This window comes from Biomphalaria glabrata, chromosome 5, assembly GCF_947242115.1.
Source record: "Biomphalaria glabrata chromosome 5, xgBioGlab47.1, whole genome shotgun sequence".
NCBI classification, from domain to species: Eukaryota; Metazoa; Mollusca; class Gastropoda; family Planorbidae; genus Biomphalaria; species Biomphalaria glabrata.
In genome coordinates, this window is record NC_074715.1 from 23,014,899 (window position 1) to 23,028,255 (window position 13,357).

The window sequence follows — 13,357 nt, forward strand, 5'->3', positions numbered from 1 at the left end:
TCACTTTTCTGAACTCAAGATTTAATAGAAACATATGTACAAAATGAAAGTCTAACTTAGCAGTTAAATACACGACCAGAAAAGAATCATAGAACTCAGTTTATAAAATTGAAGAATGCTGCAACATATAATTTCATTTTTAAACCTTGGAAGAATATCCAATAAATACAAAATAAAACAAACACTGCAAACAAAGAAAATCTCCCAAAATTGTCAAGGTTTAGTCTGTAAATTTAGTAAGCAACAAAGAAATGTGGATATGGTAGGTTGACTAAGAATCAGAATTACTGTGATGAAAAATATAACAATAGCACAAGGCTTGGCTTCTGTGAAATATAAATATTACATTACTAGTCCCTGCCTACAAAACCAAAATTAGAATAAAGAACATTTAGACCACATCACCAGCTAAAAAAAAAATCTTCAACTGCATCAAAGAAGAAACAAACAAAAAAATCACAGAAAAGAGGAGGCAGGACTAATATGAGTGTTAAGGGTCAGTGACATAAAATATAAAAATGAAGTGGTGGGGGTGTCTCATGTTATTGAAAGGTTGGTTTCATAACTATATTTTTAAAATAGCACTTTTCTAATTATCATTGTATTTAGGGTTAGGGTTGTTTACCACAGCAGATTTAAATCTTTCTACCAGAAGAGGATAGGCTTAGGGAAAAGAGAGTGATGTTGACATGTTGAGCTAATCCTCTTCACTTTAGTGCAAGTGAAGGAGAAATTACCTCTCAAGTTTTCACACAGTTTGATAATGATTTGTATATAATTCTAATAAACCTCCCTTAAATATCACAGTGTTCCCTTTTACTATGTGCTAATCAAGTAACCATTGTAAAGTATGCCAAGTATTTAAGATTAAAAGCTTGTATAAAATTAATTATGCATAAAGTACAAATGTATAGTGTGGTAAACTTAACTGGGTACTGTAGTTTTGGGAATGTTTTTAAAAAAATTACATTTAAAGTAATGCCTTGAGACTGCGAGAAATTACAACAATATTTAAACAATATTACTGTGATTTTAAAAGTAATTTAGAAGATAAATAAAAAAGGACAAAAAGTTTCACAAAGCTTTTAAAAATCAAAATAACCATAACAAGAGTGAATTAATATAAACATTGTAAAAAAAACAATCAAGCTTTACAGTGTCATCAGCATCCAACATTTGAACAATTACTAGAAATATAAATCCACACAAGTTAATTTCATCTAGCGTTGATTTTTTTTTCAATTGTGACACTTAAAATTCATGTAAAATCTATACATGTATAAGTTATAAGCATAAAACTAATATCTTTAATTAAAGATTTATTGGTACAATTTAACAAAAGACAATGTCTAAATTAACCCAGATTTCTTCAGCACATTTTTCCCTATTTCACCAGTAATTGTTTCTGACTTGAGCAACATTTCTTTACTACTAAACTCTTCGGGGTCTGGATGAGTCCAGTGTATAGCTAAAGCATCAGTTTGCCAATGGAGATCTGGTGACTTGAGATGATCTATTGTTTCTTGCTTGTATCCATCCATCCAAGGAGCATGGCATTTATTAAGGGCGCACAAAATCTAAAGGAAAAAATGAAATCTACTTTATACTAAATAGTTATACAATTGTGAGAATATATATAAATATATTTAAATTCAGGCTTTGATTTATCTTCATGACCTAAAACAAAACAAAAAAAAACTTGTAAAGTCAGGGACAAGTATTGAGACATTTTATCATGCTTAATTCACTTTCACAAATGCTATTAATATAACCCAGATCAGGTGTGCTGTAATTGAAAAGAAAATCTAACAGTCTTTAATAGAAAACAAGTAACTTTTAAAAAAAATTAAAAAAAAAAAAAAAAAGACAATTCCTCATTTATGAAGCTGATGACATTTTGTTAGAGCATTTTTTTCTAAATAACTAATGAATAATAGATTAAAAGCAAGGTAAGTGTCATTAACTTTAGTTAGTGAGCTGAAATTATACATTTTAGTAACCAGATAACTCCATTTAGACCTATTTTTTTTATTTTTTAATGTAGAAATGTAGATTTAATTAGAATTAAAGTCTAAAACTGCCTGTTATTTTTATTATGAAGGTTTCTTGGCTGACTAAAGAATCAATGTTCCCTAAGTTCTGGAAATTTTACAAACCCTGGTACCTTACAAAGAAAGAGGAATAAAAAAAAAGAGAAGATAGATAAAAAAGAACACTGATAATTTAACAGCAAAGCTATAACAAATCTCTGAGGATTGGGATAATAATAATAATAATCATTTAATTTATATTACATGATGTGTTTCAAAATTCAATTTCTTTTACCAAAAAAAAATCTGATTTTTTAAATGTCTTTGCAAACTATATAAACAAACTTTATGTTCAATATTACCTGTAAATGTCTATTGACATTCAGAGTCTGTGGCTGTTTTTCATAAACTTTATATGGCATGTGAATAGCATTATATGACCAGTGTCTGTCCAAGTACCACCTGTAAGATTCCAAGAAGTATTGGAGATAAGGTGCTCCTGGAGCAGAAACCAGTACTCCCAAGTTAAATACATCTGGAAATGCACCTGTTTCTGGCCAATCCACATTGGCTGTTGTGTTATGAAGCCTTATATCAAGAGGCATTTCTTGCAAGAATATAACATCCCAATCCACATAGATGCCTCCATATCGAAGTAGGATGTCAGCACGAAGATAATCACTGGCGTGAGAGGCATATAATTTAATAGGTTCTCCATAGACAGCATTTGGAAAGTCACGATGAATAAATTTCACACGAGTATTTAATTTGACCTGATCCCAATGTTCACCAAATGGTTGTACATCTCCATGGATGTACACAGCATCAGCTTTGAGTACATGAAGACTACTTTGCAAGCTTAAAAAAGAAAAAAAGTCAAGTTTACGTTTTCCAAGCCAGACATAGTGGACTATATTAGGAACGATCTCTTGGGTTGCTGACTTTGAGACACGACTTTCTGATGTTCCATAAGCAACCCATCTTGCCAGATGATCAAAATAAGATGTTTTGTTAAAAATATTAACAGGAAATAATTCTTCCTGCATAAAAGCACAGATATGATTAGGTGACATTGATAAAATAGTTCCACATTTCAAATATTTGGTTAAAGAAGACTGAAGGAATGTGGACAAAGATTGCTTGCTGAGAGTATCCAATATCACATTTCTTTCAGCTGAAATGATCAAAGGTTCAGTATCCATTTCATTAGTGGCTATACTGATTTTATTTTCCAAAAAATGTTTTAGATTCTTAGAGGGAGGAAGCAATGTTCTACCATTAATTGCTATGCCACCATGGGAGTTCAACAAGTTTAAATAAGCTAAAATTTTGTCCTCTTTATCTCCACCACAAATGTCTTTTCCAGTTAAAGTCACTTTGACTAAAGGGAGAAGATCTCTTTCCAAGTCAGGCAAAAACTGATAATAACCATCTGGATCTAATTCTGGCTCTTTAGTCAAATAAAGGTACACAATAGTTGGAGTAAACACTTTATAAACTGAGAGCACAGAAAGAAAATTAACAAATGTAAAAGAGCCGCCATCACACCAGATTACATGAACAATGGGTGAGTAAGCAGATTGCAGAACATTTGGAAAAACATTTTGTTGTAAATAAGTATTGAGTTTCTTTGGAGTTTTCAACCAGTTTTTGGATAATATGCTTTTAGTTGCATTCAAAATATCTGGTTGATGATAATAATGATATGGATAAATAGGAGCATAGCCATGGGCTAAATGTACTGGGTTAAGTTGATTCTTCAAACCTTCACAGCTCATGTCAAATATTATGATGTTTGAAATTAATAGTAGAGCTGATAGACTAATGCTCAGTCTATATCGATAGAGAATAATCCATCTACACAATCTGCTTAATTTACGCTTGAACAATACAATACAGCTTATCATGATGAATACTAAACATCTTACTCTCAAATGACATGTGAAAGTCATAGTCAAGTCCAGGCCATCTAGAAAAAAAAAAGCATACAATTTTATAAATTATTGTGTTTTTTGTTTATGTAAAAGTTTGATTTTCTAGTTTTATCATAGGTCTGATAATACTAATTTAAATATACAGTAGACTAGTACTAGCTTGGCTAAGAGTGGTAATAGATCAATAGGCAAGTAGAGTAGAATTTAATATAATTCTAATAAGAATAATCAGATGATAAGACTAGTATTTCTAGATTCTTATCAAATAATAGATTACAAAGATTGTCATGATAAAAATTATTTGTGCATTGAACTTATCTTCATTGTCACAGATCTAGATCAATTTTTCTCTATACTTGCATATGATACAACTTAGACATATAAAATAATGTATTGAGCTTAAATCAAAAGCTTAAAGTTATAATCTTTTACAAAAGGAATATGTTTTTAAATCATTTATTATAATGATTGTAATAGTGTCATAGACTAGCCTAGGTAATCTTCAAAGTTGAAAATGTAGATCTAGATCTACTCTTGTGACTAAAAACTTAATTATTATCATAATAATTCTGTCAAATAAATGTATGTGTGTTGCATTATGCAGTTTTATCTCGACTCTAGTATTGAGCATTACTGGGTTTGCTTTTTTTTTTTTTTTAAACTTTTTCAATATCATTTAAGTTCTGAAGATATCTTCTATAAAATACATTTTTAATGGATTTTTGTAACAACACTAATTAATTTTCAATAAATGTACAATATTTTTAAGATTAAATAGTGACAAACTGTGACTGAGTAATATTCATAGCTTTAACTTTGACTTTACTTTTAGGGCTATAGTATATAGATCTAGATGAACTCTACCACTACCAGCTCACGTAAAACGTTGTACTGTGGCAACTACACATTATTTGTGATCCGTGTGTTATTATTTCAAGTTGTTACAAACTAACAAAGTTTACAAAGGCATAGAGTAGAGAGGTGAATATCTTTTGATTTTGTATTTTCAGAGTTTGAGTTTAGTTTAGCCTAGCCCTAGTTTAGAGTTTAGGCATAAATATCAGCACAATTTAGCTTAGGCCATTTCGTGCCCGTAATCAAGGCGTAATCCTTTTTACTTTAAGGATCACTCCATAAAAAAATTTAAAACACACTATATAAAGCTAGATCTAGATAGATCTATATAGAGATGATTGATCTACTCAGAGATCTAGATCTATAATATAGATATAGATCTAGATCTAGATAGCTATTCTAGAATATGGTTGTCACATTATTTTGGTTCCGGAAATAGCTTTCTAGTTTCCATAGTTTCTAGATATGTCAGTGATTTAGAAAAAAACAAAAAACGTATTCACTTAATTTCGTTTTCCCTTATACAATAGGCATAGCTGAAGGTCAAAGTTGACATATTTTAGATATATATTATAATAATAAGGCTTGTCTTCAAGTCAGAAGATTAGTGAGGAATGTAGTATTTCCCGTGGGTGCGCAGCCCCAGCTGTGACCTACATATTTTGCCACATCCAGGGCAACCATTGTCCGGAGGTGGTCGATTTAGATTTTCTTTTCGAGGTCTGCGTTTGTCCTCGGCAGCAAATTTTCTTTTGTCTCAAATGTGTATCCCGCGGCCTTCGTGAGTGACCTCCAGTTTACTCGTTCCGACGCCGCATGCAGCCAGGTGCTCTCTTCTATGTCAGCCAAGGAAAGTTGACGCCTAAGCTGGTCTTTGAAGCGTTACCGTGGGGCGCCTCTGTTACGCCGACCACCTTTTAGCTCACCAAAAAAGACTGCCTTTGGCATACGTTCGTCTCCCATACGGGATACGTGCCCTGCCCAGCGTAACTGTCGGACCATAAGAAATCCCTCTTTACTGTCCATACCGGCGTTAGCAAGGACATCACTGTTTGTAGCGCGGTACTGCCACCGTATGTCCATGATGGAGCGCATGCATCTTTGGTGAAGGCGCTCAAGAAGTCTTAGTTGTTTTCTATATAGTGTCTATGTCTCAGGGTCATATAGAAGGTTTGAGAGAACCACCGCCTTGTAGACATTGATTTTTTTGTAGGCAGGCAGAGCGATTTGTTCCGCCAAACTCTCGCCTGAATGCGTCCAAAAGCGCCACTGGCCCTGGCCAGGCAGTTATCAACTTCCCTTGAAAGTTGGGCGTCATTTGACACTATACTACCTAGATATGTGAAATGGTCTACCACGTTAATGGGCTGTCCGTTTACTGTGATTCTTGGGGCTGAGTAGGTTTTATTGGGTGACTTCTGAAACATGACTTCTGTTTTCCCGAGGTTTATAGATAGACCGAAAGAGGCAGCAGCGTATGCAAATTCGTTTACCGCGTTCTGGAGGTCATGTTCATTGTGAGCTAGCAGGGCGCAATCATCGGCACATAGAAGCTCCGTTATGACCATCTCCTTTGTCTTTGTATGGGATAGTAGACGTCGGAGATTGTGTAGGCATTGCCGTCAGAACGAAAAGGGATGTAGATGCCTTCATGCAATCGCTGCCTCATTTGACCCAGCATTACGCCAAAGAAGATAGCGAATAGAGTAGGGGCTAGGACACAGCCCTGCTTTACGCCATTTTCTATTGGGAAGTGATCAGAAAAGGCACCATTGTGTCTGATCTGGCCTCTTTGTCCCACGTGAAACTGCTTGAGAATGGATAGGAACGTAGGTGGGCATCCCAGCCAATATCTTCCACAAACCATCGCGACTGACCGTGGTGTCGAAAGCCTTGGTGAGGTCCACAAAGGCAGCGTACAGGTTTAGGTTCTGCTCTTTGCATTTTTCTTGTAATTGTCGCAGAACAAATATCATATCAGATGTACCTCTACCGGCTCTGAAACCACATTGGCTTTCAGATAAGACCTAGTCTACTAAAGTTAGTCGGTCGAGCAACACTCGAGCAAAGATCTTTCTTTCTACTGACAGTAGTGTAATGCCTCGATAGTTGGAGCAGTGTAACTTAATAATAATTGTCACCCTTTTTGTATAGGGATATGATTACGGAATCTCGAAGTTCAGGTGGGACCACGCACTGCTCCCAGCATAGTGCGAACAAGTCTGTTAGCGTCTCGGTCAGGGCGACACCACCCATTTTAAATATTTCAGTGGGAAGTACATCAGAGCCAGGTGCCTTGTGTTTTTTTGAGTGTAGATATTGCTGTCTCAATTTCCTCAGATGTCGATGGGTCGTCGAGTTCCTCTCTCATAGTTTTCTGAGCAACAATTGCCAGCGATTCCTCCGATACGTGCCATTTATCACCAAACAGCGTACTGTAGTGTTCTGTCCAGCGATTTAGCCTTGCTGGTTAATAGGGTAGAACCATCGGGTGATCTTAGCGGTGCTGTAGTCTGGCAAGTTGGGCCATAGGCACAACGAAGCGACTCATAGAAAATCGAGCGCGTGCCACCAGTGTCAGCCTTTCTCTGCATGTTTACGGACAGCTCAAGCCACCAATTATTTTTTAGTTCTCTGACCTTTGACTGTAGAGTGTGACAAGAAGATTTATAGACAGTTCTGGTTGCGTTGTTATTAGGGTTCGCGAAAACAGAGCGATATATTATATATTATATATATAATATATCACTTAGATGTAGGCCAGTGAAAACCAACTGGGTTACAGATATGAATCATGGGATAGGTTTACAAATGGCGTCGCTTAACTCCTTTTCAACAAGATATAACAAGTATATTTAGTTAGATCTAGAGTAGATCTAGTCTAGATCTAGAGCCTAAGTTTATCTAACCTAATATTTGCTTATATTATTCAACAGCAGAATTTGTTTTACTATTATGTGTATTATCACTTTTAAAAGATAGAGATATATATAATCGCTTAGACTTAGAGGAATTAGCCTTACTAAGGTTAGTAAGGCCTTAGGCGGCTTAGGATCATGATTTTTGATAGATTTAGAATTTTAGTATGTATGATAGGCCCTAATTGGCCTAATAATGATTATAATTGTATGTAGGCCTACTATGATAACAATGTTACTCATTTAGTTTTAGTATTTACCTTACGTCCTTACTTAGTCTTAGTTATTACTTAATTAGTAGAATTTAGATCTAGAATCATTACTATCATACCCATTACTAATCATGCCATTACTGAGTAGTCTAGAGTAATTTTAAAATTTAGACTTTTATTTTTTTTTTAAATTTTAATCATTTGAATTGACATGAATTGATTATCTATTGACTATTTAATAGTATTTATACTATTTAGTCACTTTCTATTCCAATGATAATCTAAATAGTATAGTAGACGATGGTTTGCACCAAAAAGCTACATTACTGAATTATGATTTACTCCTTGTCTCCTAATACTATACTATATATTAATATCTGGATTCTAGGCTAGAATGGCTAGATCTATGTCCTAATAATGCAGGGAAGAAAGTGAAGCAATTGTCATTATTTTTTTAAAATTCAAATGTGAATGTTTCAGAAAATATTTATTTTATATTATAAATACATATACTATATTTTATATTAATATATAATACAAAATACTAAAGTATAGATCTACATCAAAATAAACATTTTCAACAGAGGAATTATACTAATTATAGTTCTTTTATATTTATACTGATTTCTAGATCTAGTAGTAGTAATAAGTTAACCACAGGCCATAGGAGGCATAGTTAATCACTAATCTTAGTAACTCTTACACATACAGACTTGATGAGTTAAGATGAAGACAATAGTTATATTATACTTCTGTTGAGTTACTTCATAGAGTAGCTTTAAAGAGAACTACAATGAGACAAATTTGTTTAAGGCTATTTTTCATTATCAATATGATTTACATTCTAGTATTTATGTAGATCTAGAGTCTAAGTATGAATATGATACTTGTGATTGTCTAGTATCTAATTATTAAATTATAATTGATCAGATGAAGACGTGATATTAATATTAATGATATACATACAGTTATTGAGCTACTCAACAAGTGAAATAGAGTTAGATGATATAGATGTATAGTTGGTCACTAGTATCACTATTAATTTAGATATGTGGCATTAGGTAGACTTTAAAAAGTTAAAGAATTACTTAGAGAATAAATCTAGTATCTATTTTTTACTTAAGACTGTCACTGTAGTGTAACGACTAACTGTTGTATACAAATTACTATTGATCTAGAGAATCTAGTATGTTTGTTTGTAAAATGTTTTACATGTTTCGGATGTTCCTTCAGAGTTGAAGATAGTTTACTTCCTAGTCCAAACCTTCTGCAGGACGACGGGGGATGGTAGCGGGCAGGGTTTGAACCCTCGACCATCGATAAATCTGAACGACAGTCCAGCGCGCAAACCGCACGACCAGGCAGCCATTCAAAAATGCTTTTTCAATGTACACCAATAATATCATTCAAATGAATATTATTCTGATCTTACAAGAAATAAAATAACTTGCAGTAGTAAATCAGTGTCAACTCACCAATCAAAGCTTTAATTCTAGTTTATAGTAGGTTTATAGTTGGCAAGCCCTAAAAACATATAAGTAAACCAATAAAAAATCTCTCCTCAAAAACTCTGCCCGAGCTTTTATGTAGTATAGTACTTTAAAGTAAAAGAGCTTACAACTCTACAGCAAAAAGCTGGCTAGAAGAAGAAGAAGAATTATAGTCCTTCTACTAAACTATTTAAGCCTATGAGGTTCAGATTGTAACATCTGTCCCCCATGAAGAAATAGTCTCATACTAAAAAAAATATACATGCTTCTAATCTAGAATATATGCTACTGTGTACTGCCATTTTTTGTGTGCATATAAACCACAGGTTATACAATTTTTTACAAATGAGTGGCAGCCATCAGGGGTATACAAAGGTGCGGGGTATACAAAATTTATTTCACATAATCATAGCATAATGGAAACTATGAACATAGAGGTGGGTCTTTATACCCCCTATAGTTAGCTGTGTACTGATATGACCATAGGATTGTATTTCACTTGTGTGTTGCATTCTATTTATCGCCTGTTGGAACAACAACTGGAGCATGATTGCATCTCTAGGGACAGATGTCTGTTAAGCAACAACGTTATGTATCGGTAGTTTACTGGTAGTTTACTGCTAGTCACTCTTTGCACATGTGTGGTATATAAGGGTGCAGGTTGTACTATTTTTTATTTTTTTTACTTATTTTGTAATTTGTGCAGGGTATAAGCATGTGTGAGCTATACATGTGTGTTGGTTATATGCACAAAAATATGGTACATTAAAATATCTATTATGACATTAAAATTATAGTAAATTATCTGGGTTTTAAACTTAGCCAGAAACAAAAATCCATACTTCATACACTTGAGGCAAATGGTTTCACAATAAGAATGTCTGTAACACAGATCAGCACTATACTTTTTTTAATGAATTATTTGTTGTTCTTACAATTTAAAAATACCCACTTCTTTAATCACTGCTTCACACTTTGTTGTGTACTTAATTACTTTCTCCTTTGAAGTATCCCTAAATAAAAATGTGTTTTGAAATACGTAAATATTTTTTTTTCAGCATATCGATTACAACCTACCAAAAAAAAAAATGAAAATTCATTTGGAAGTACTAACCTCTACAGTTATCAAACGTAAAAAGCCATGGTCCCAAGTAATATGGCTAGGAAAGGTAATGTATCTATTGGAAAAATCTAAAATTATCCTAAAAATTTATTATCCTTAAGCTGCACTGTAAAAATACTATTTTAGCTCTAGTATTACCCTAAAGCTAAGGCAGTTAAGTCAGCAAAAAGGAGTAAAATAAGATGAGGATATTTAATTACACAGTGAATATGAAAAGATGACTAGACAAAGACACATAAAGGTCTGCTTTTAACACATAGTTCCATTGCATCTACCAAATGCTGCTAAGTTTTATTGAAACTTTTTCCTCTGTAGGAGCGTGAAAGTTTATTTCTCTTGGATGGGAACAGAGTTAGTGTTTTATACGTACCCTCAGGAAAAACCAAAAGAAATATTACAAAATTGTCTGCTCTACTCTCTGAAGCAGTTTGCTTAACATCTACTACAGATGGTAAATATTTATTTTAAACTAAACAGATTTAATTTAATAGTTAAAATAAAATAATGAAATAAATATCAACTATTTATTAGCTTATGAAAAAAATGCGTAAATGCTGACTTTTTAAAAGGAAATTTTAAGATATAAAAACAATCTTTTTAGGAACACATATACATGCTAGATGTTCAATATCAGAGTTTCTTCTCCTGAGCTTTAGATACAGAGATCATGGGTTGCCCATGCTTCATGGTCTCTCATCCTTTCTGGTGTGATCTAAAGGAATGCTACGCATTACATTGGCACCAACTCAGTTGTAGGATCTGTCAGAAGGAATATCACAGTTAAAAGCCCCAACTCTTTAGGGTCTCCACTTCTGAATTTTCCTAAATATTGTTTCTTGAAGTCCTATTACTGCATAGAAGCGAGGGTTTGAGGTCAGAGTATCCTTCACCTAGCTTTTCTAGGCTTAAAAGCTTAACCTTTTTTATTTTTTTTTTGCATGAGTGTGTAAAAAGAAATGCCAAATACTTGGGACTAATCTTCAATAATGTACATTTTTTTAGGCCTACATTTGTTGGGCATACAGTCTTCAGGAGAAGTCTTTATTTGGCAAAAAGATTCTGATGAACTAAAAACTATATGTGGGCTTTCTGGGCTATTACTTAGTGAAGGAATTAGCCTGAAAGGTAATACATAAAGCAATTAATTATTATTAAAAGTTATTTTTGTTGGAATGTTAAAATGTTGTTATTTTCTTTTCTGCTACAATTATGCTTAACAGTTCCAATGAAATGAAATTCACATGGATAACTTCATAAAATCATTAAGTATGTTTATTGAAAGATTAGAAAGATAAAAAGTAAACTTTTAATACTCTGCCAGAATAAAGTTTTTATGAACTCTTCTTTGTTTGCTGTTGTTTTCAAATGTAATTTTAGTCATGATATATTTCTGATCAGGAAATTGTAGACTTTTCTCTTCTGTTGATTGTACTGAGTTGCTTCTGGTGATTGATTTCAAGTGCATCTTTCTGTGGCAGCAAGATCAGGCTGATTTAAAGAACCATACACTATCTGGAAAATGGTTGAGAGTACCTACTCATTCTGGTACCCTTCTTCCATTGCCTGATAATAAAGAAGCTTCAACAGATGCAACATTTTACAATAGTGAGGTGAGCAATGAAGTCCTAAATGTACTAATTTTTATTTACAACTAGGAGTAGTATCTGTGTTGCAAAGTTCTTGTTGTTGTTGATAGGATATGGAAGGTATTTGGAACAGAAAAACTGAGTTGATATTATGCTTTAAATTGATTCAGAGCAATTTTTATAAAATGTTTATGTTTTTGCAATAATTTTCAATAATAATGAATAATTTATAGTGAAAACTATTATCCAAGCTTTTCATTTAATTTAGAATTAAATATTGATGAAGGTCATTCTATAGTCAGAAGATAATTTTGGTACAAGTAAGTTTTAAAACACTAGGCTGTCAAATAGTCAATGTAAATTTTAGTTGTTTTTTAAAAAATGAAAATAATTAGTAAAATTATTTACAAGTAAAATTATTTACAACATAAGTATTCTTTTTGTTTCTTTATTCTTCTTAATAAAAAATAGAAATATTTATTTTGTTGAAAATGTATATGAGGTCTTTTAGATTTTTATAGTTTCTTTCTTTATTGAACATACAGGTTTTTGGAAAGTGTTGCCAACTTAGTATTGTTTTTAACAAGAATAAAAATGTACATGTGACAACTCTTTTGATTCATTTTGATAAACTCTCACAGTCCATGTAAGAATTTTATTTATACACAAATCAACAATTTTAATCCTAACATCACATTTACATTAGTATACATTTCAATTTCAGTAGAACTAGATGAAAAAATTAATTTAATTATCATGTGTCCTTGAGTGCATTTTTTTTTTACATATCATCAAAGAATTCTGGTTGTTTAGTTTAAGCGAAACAAGTTATGAACTAATGCAGTTAGGATGAAAACTAAAACTCATCTTCAATATTTATATTATTTTATTTTATTCAGCAAACAAGACAAAGAAGATATATCCATTTCTTGTACATGGAGTCACATAGACTTGTCACTGAAAAACAGTGCAATAAATTATGAGCCAATCAGTATGCAAGGAGCTTTTGTGTGCCAGTATACACATAATGGCCAGATTCTAGCTGTTGGTATCAACCAAAAGTCTCCAGCCCATACAAGTGTTCTCTTTGTTTCACCATTTATTCAAACTGTGCTCATCTCAGATATCAAAGGAGCTGGTGTGAAAGATCCTGCCTCTAAGAGAGGAAGGTTAGTTTCTGAACATTGTAACTCTCTACAAGATCAATGT

At 32.9% G+C, this 13,357-nt stretch overlaps 2 protein-coding genes across 10 annotated transcripts in view; one reads left to right on the forward strand and one right to left on the reverse strand.

Annotated features, from left to right (window-relative positions):
- LOC106060100 (uncharacterized) lies at positions 1-5,310 on the reverse strand. Of its 5 annotated transcripts, none has more exons than XM_056030748.1 (3): positions 5,237-5,310; positions 2,393-3,999; positions 1-1,577 (listed from the first exon to the last, which is right to left on the reverse strand). In XM_056030748.1, exons 2-3 carry the CDS (start codon positions 3,980-3,982, stop codon positions 1,350-1,352), a joined length of 1,818 nt encoding a protein of 605 aa, XP_055886723.1. In that variant the 5' UTR covers positions 3,983-3,999; positions 5,237-5,310; the 3' UTR covers positions 1-1,349. The 5 variants fall into 5 exon arrangements, with proteins under 5 accessions (XP_055886723.1, XP_055886721.1, XP_013073333.2 ...); XM_056030746.1 differs by having other exon boundaries at positions 5,119-5,252; XM_013217879.2 differs by lacking the exon at positions 5,237-5,310 and adding an exon at positions 4,835-5,230.
- A 2,291-nt stretch (positions 5,311-7,601) lies between these two features.
- Positions 7,602-13,357, forward strand: part of LOC106060096 (uncharacterized) — a 52,820-nt gene continuing 47,064 nt past the window's right edge. For all 5 annotated transcript variants that reach the window (XM_056030736.1, XM_056030741.1, XM_056030740.1 and 2 more), the window contains exons 1-7: positions 7,602-7,668; positions 10,498-10,608; positions 10,878-11,013; positions 11,565-11,687; positions 11,961-12,172; positions 12,694-12,794; positions 13,048-13,317. In XM_056030736.1, coding sequence (XP_055886711.1) covers positions 10,528-10,608; positions 10,878-11,013; positions 11,565-11,687; positions 11,961-12,172; positions 12,694-12,794; positions 13,048-13,317 — 923 coding nt within the window. In that variant the 5' untranslated portion in view covers positions 7,602-7,668; positions 10,498-10,527. The remainder of the gene's footprint in view (positions 7,669-10,497; positions 10,609-10,877; positions 11,014-11,564; positions 11,688-11,960; positions 12,173-12,693; positions 12,795-13,047; positions 13,318-13,357) is intronic.

What these genes read in the sequence shown, in the direction of transcription:
- LOC106060100 (XM_056030748.1), bottom strand. Translation starts at nt 3,982, where the DNA reads ATGACTTTCACATGTCATTTGAGAGTAAGATGTTTAGTATTCATCATG. An exon ending in ATGTCAATAGACATTTACAG is followed by an intron (nt 1,578 to 2,392) that starts GTAATATTGAAC and finishes TTTTTCCTTTAG; the next exon opens with ATTTTGTGCGCCCTTAATAA.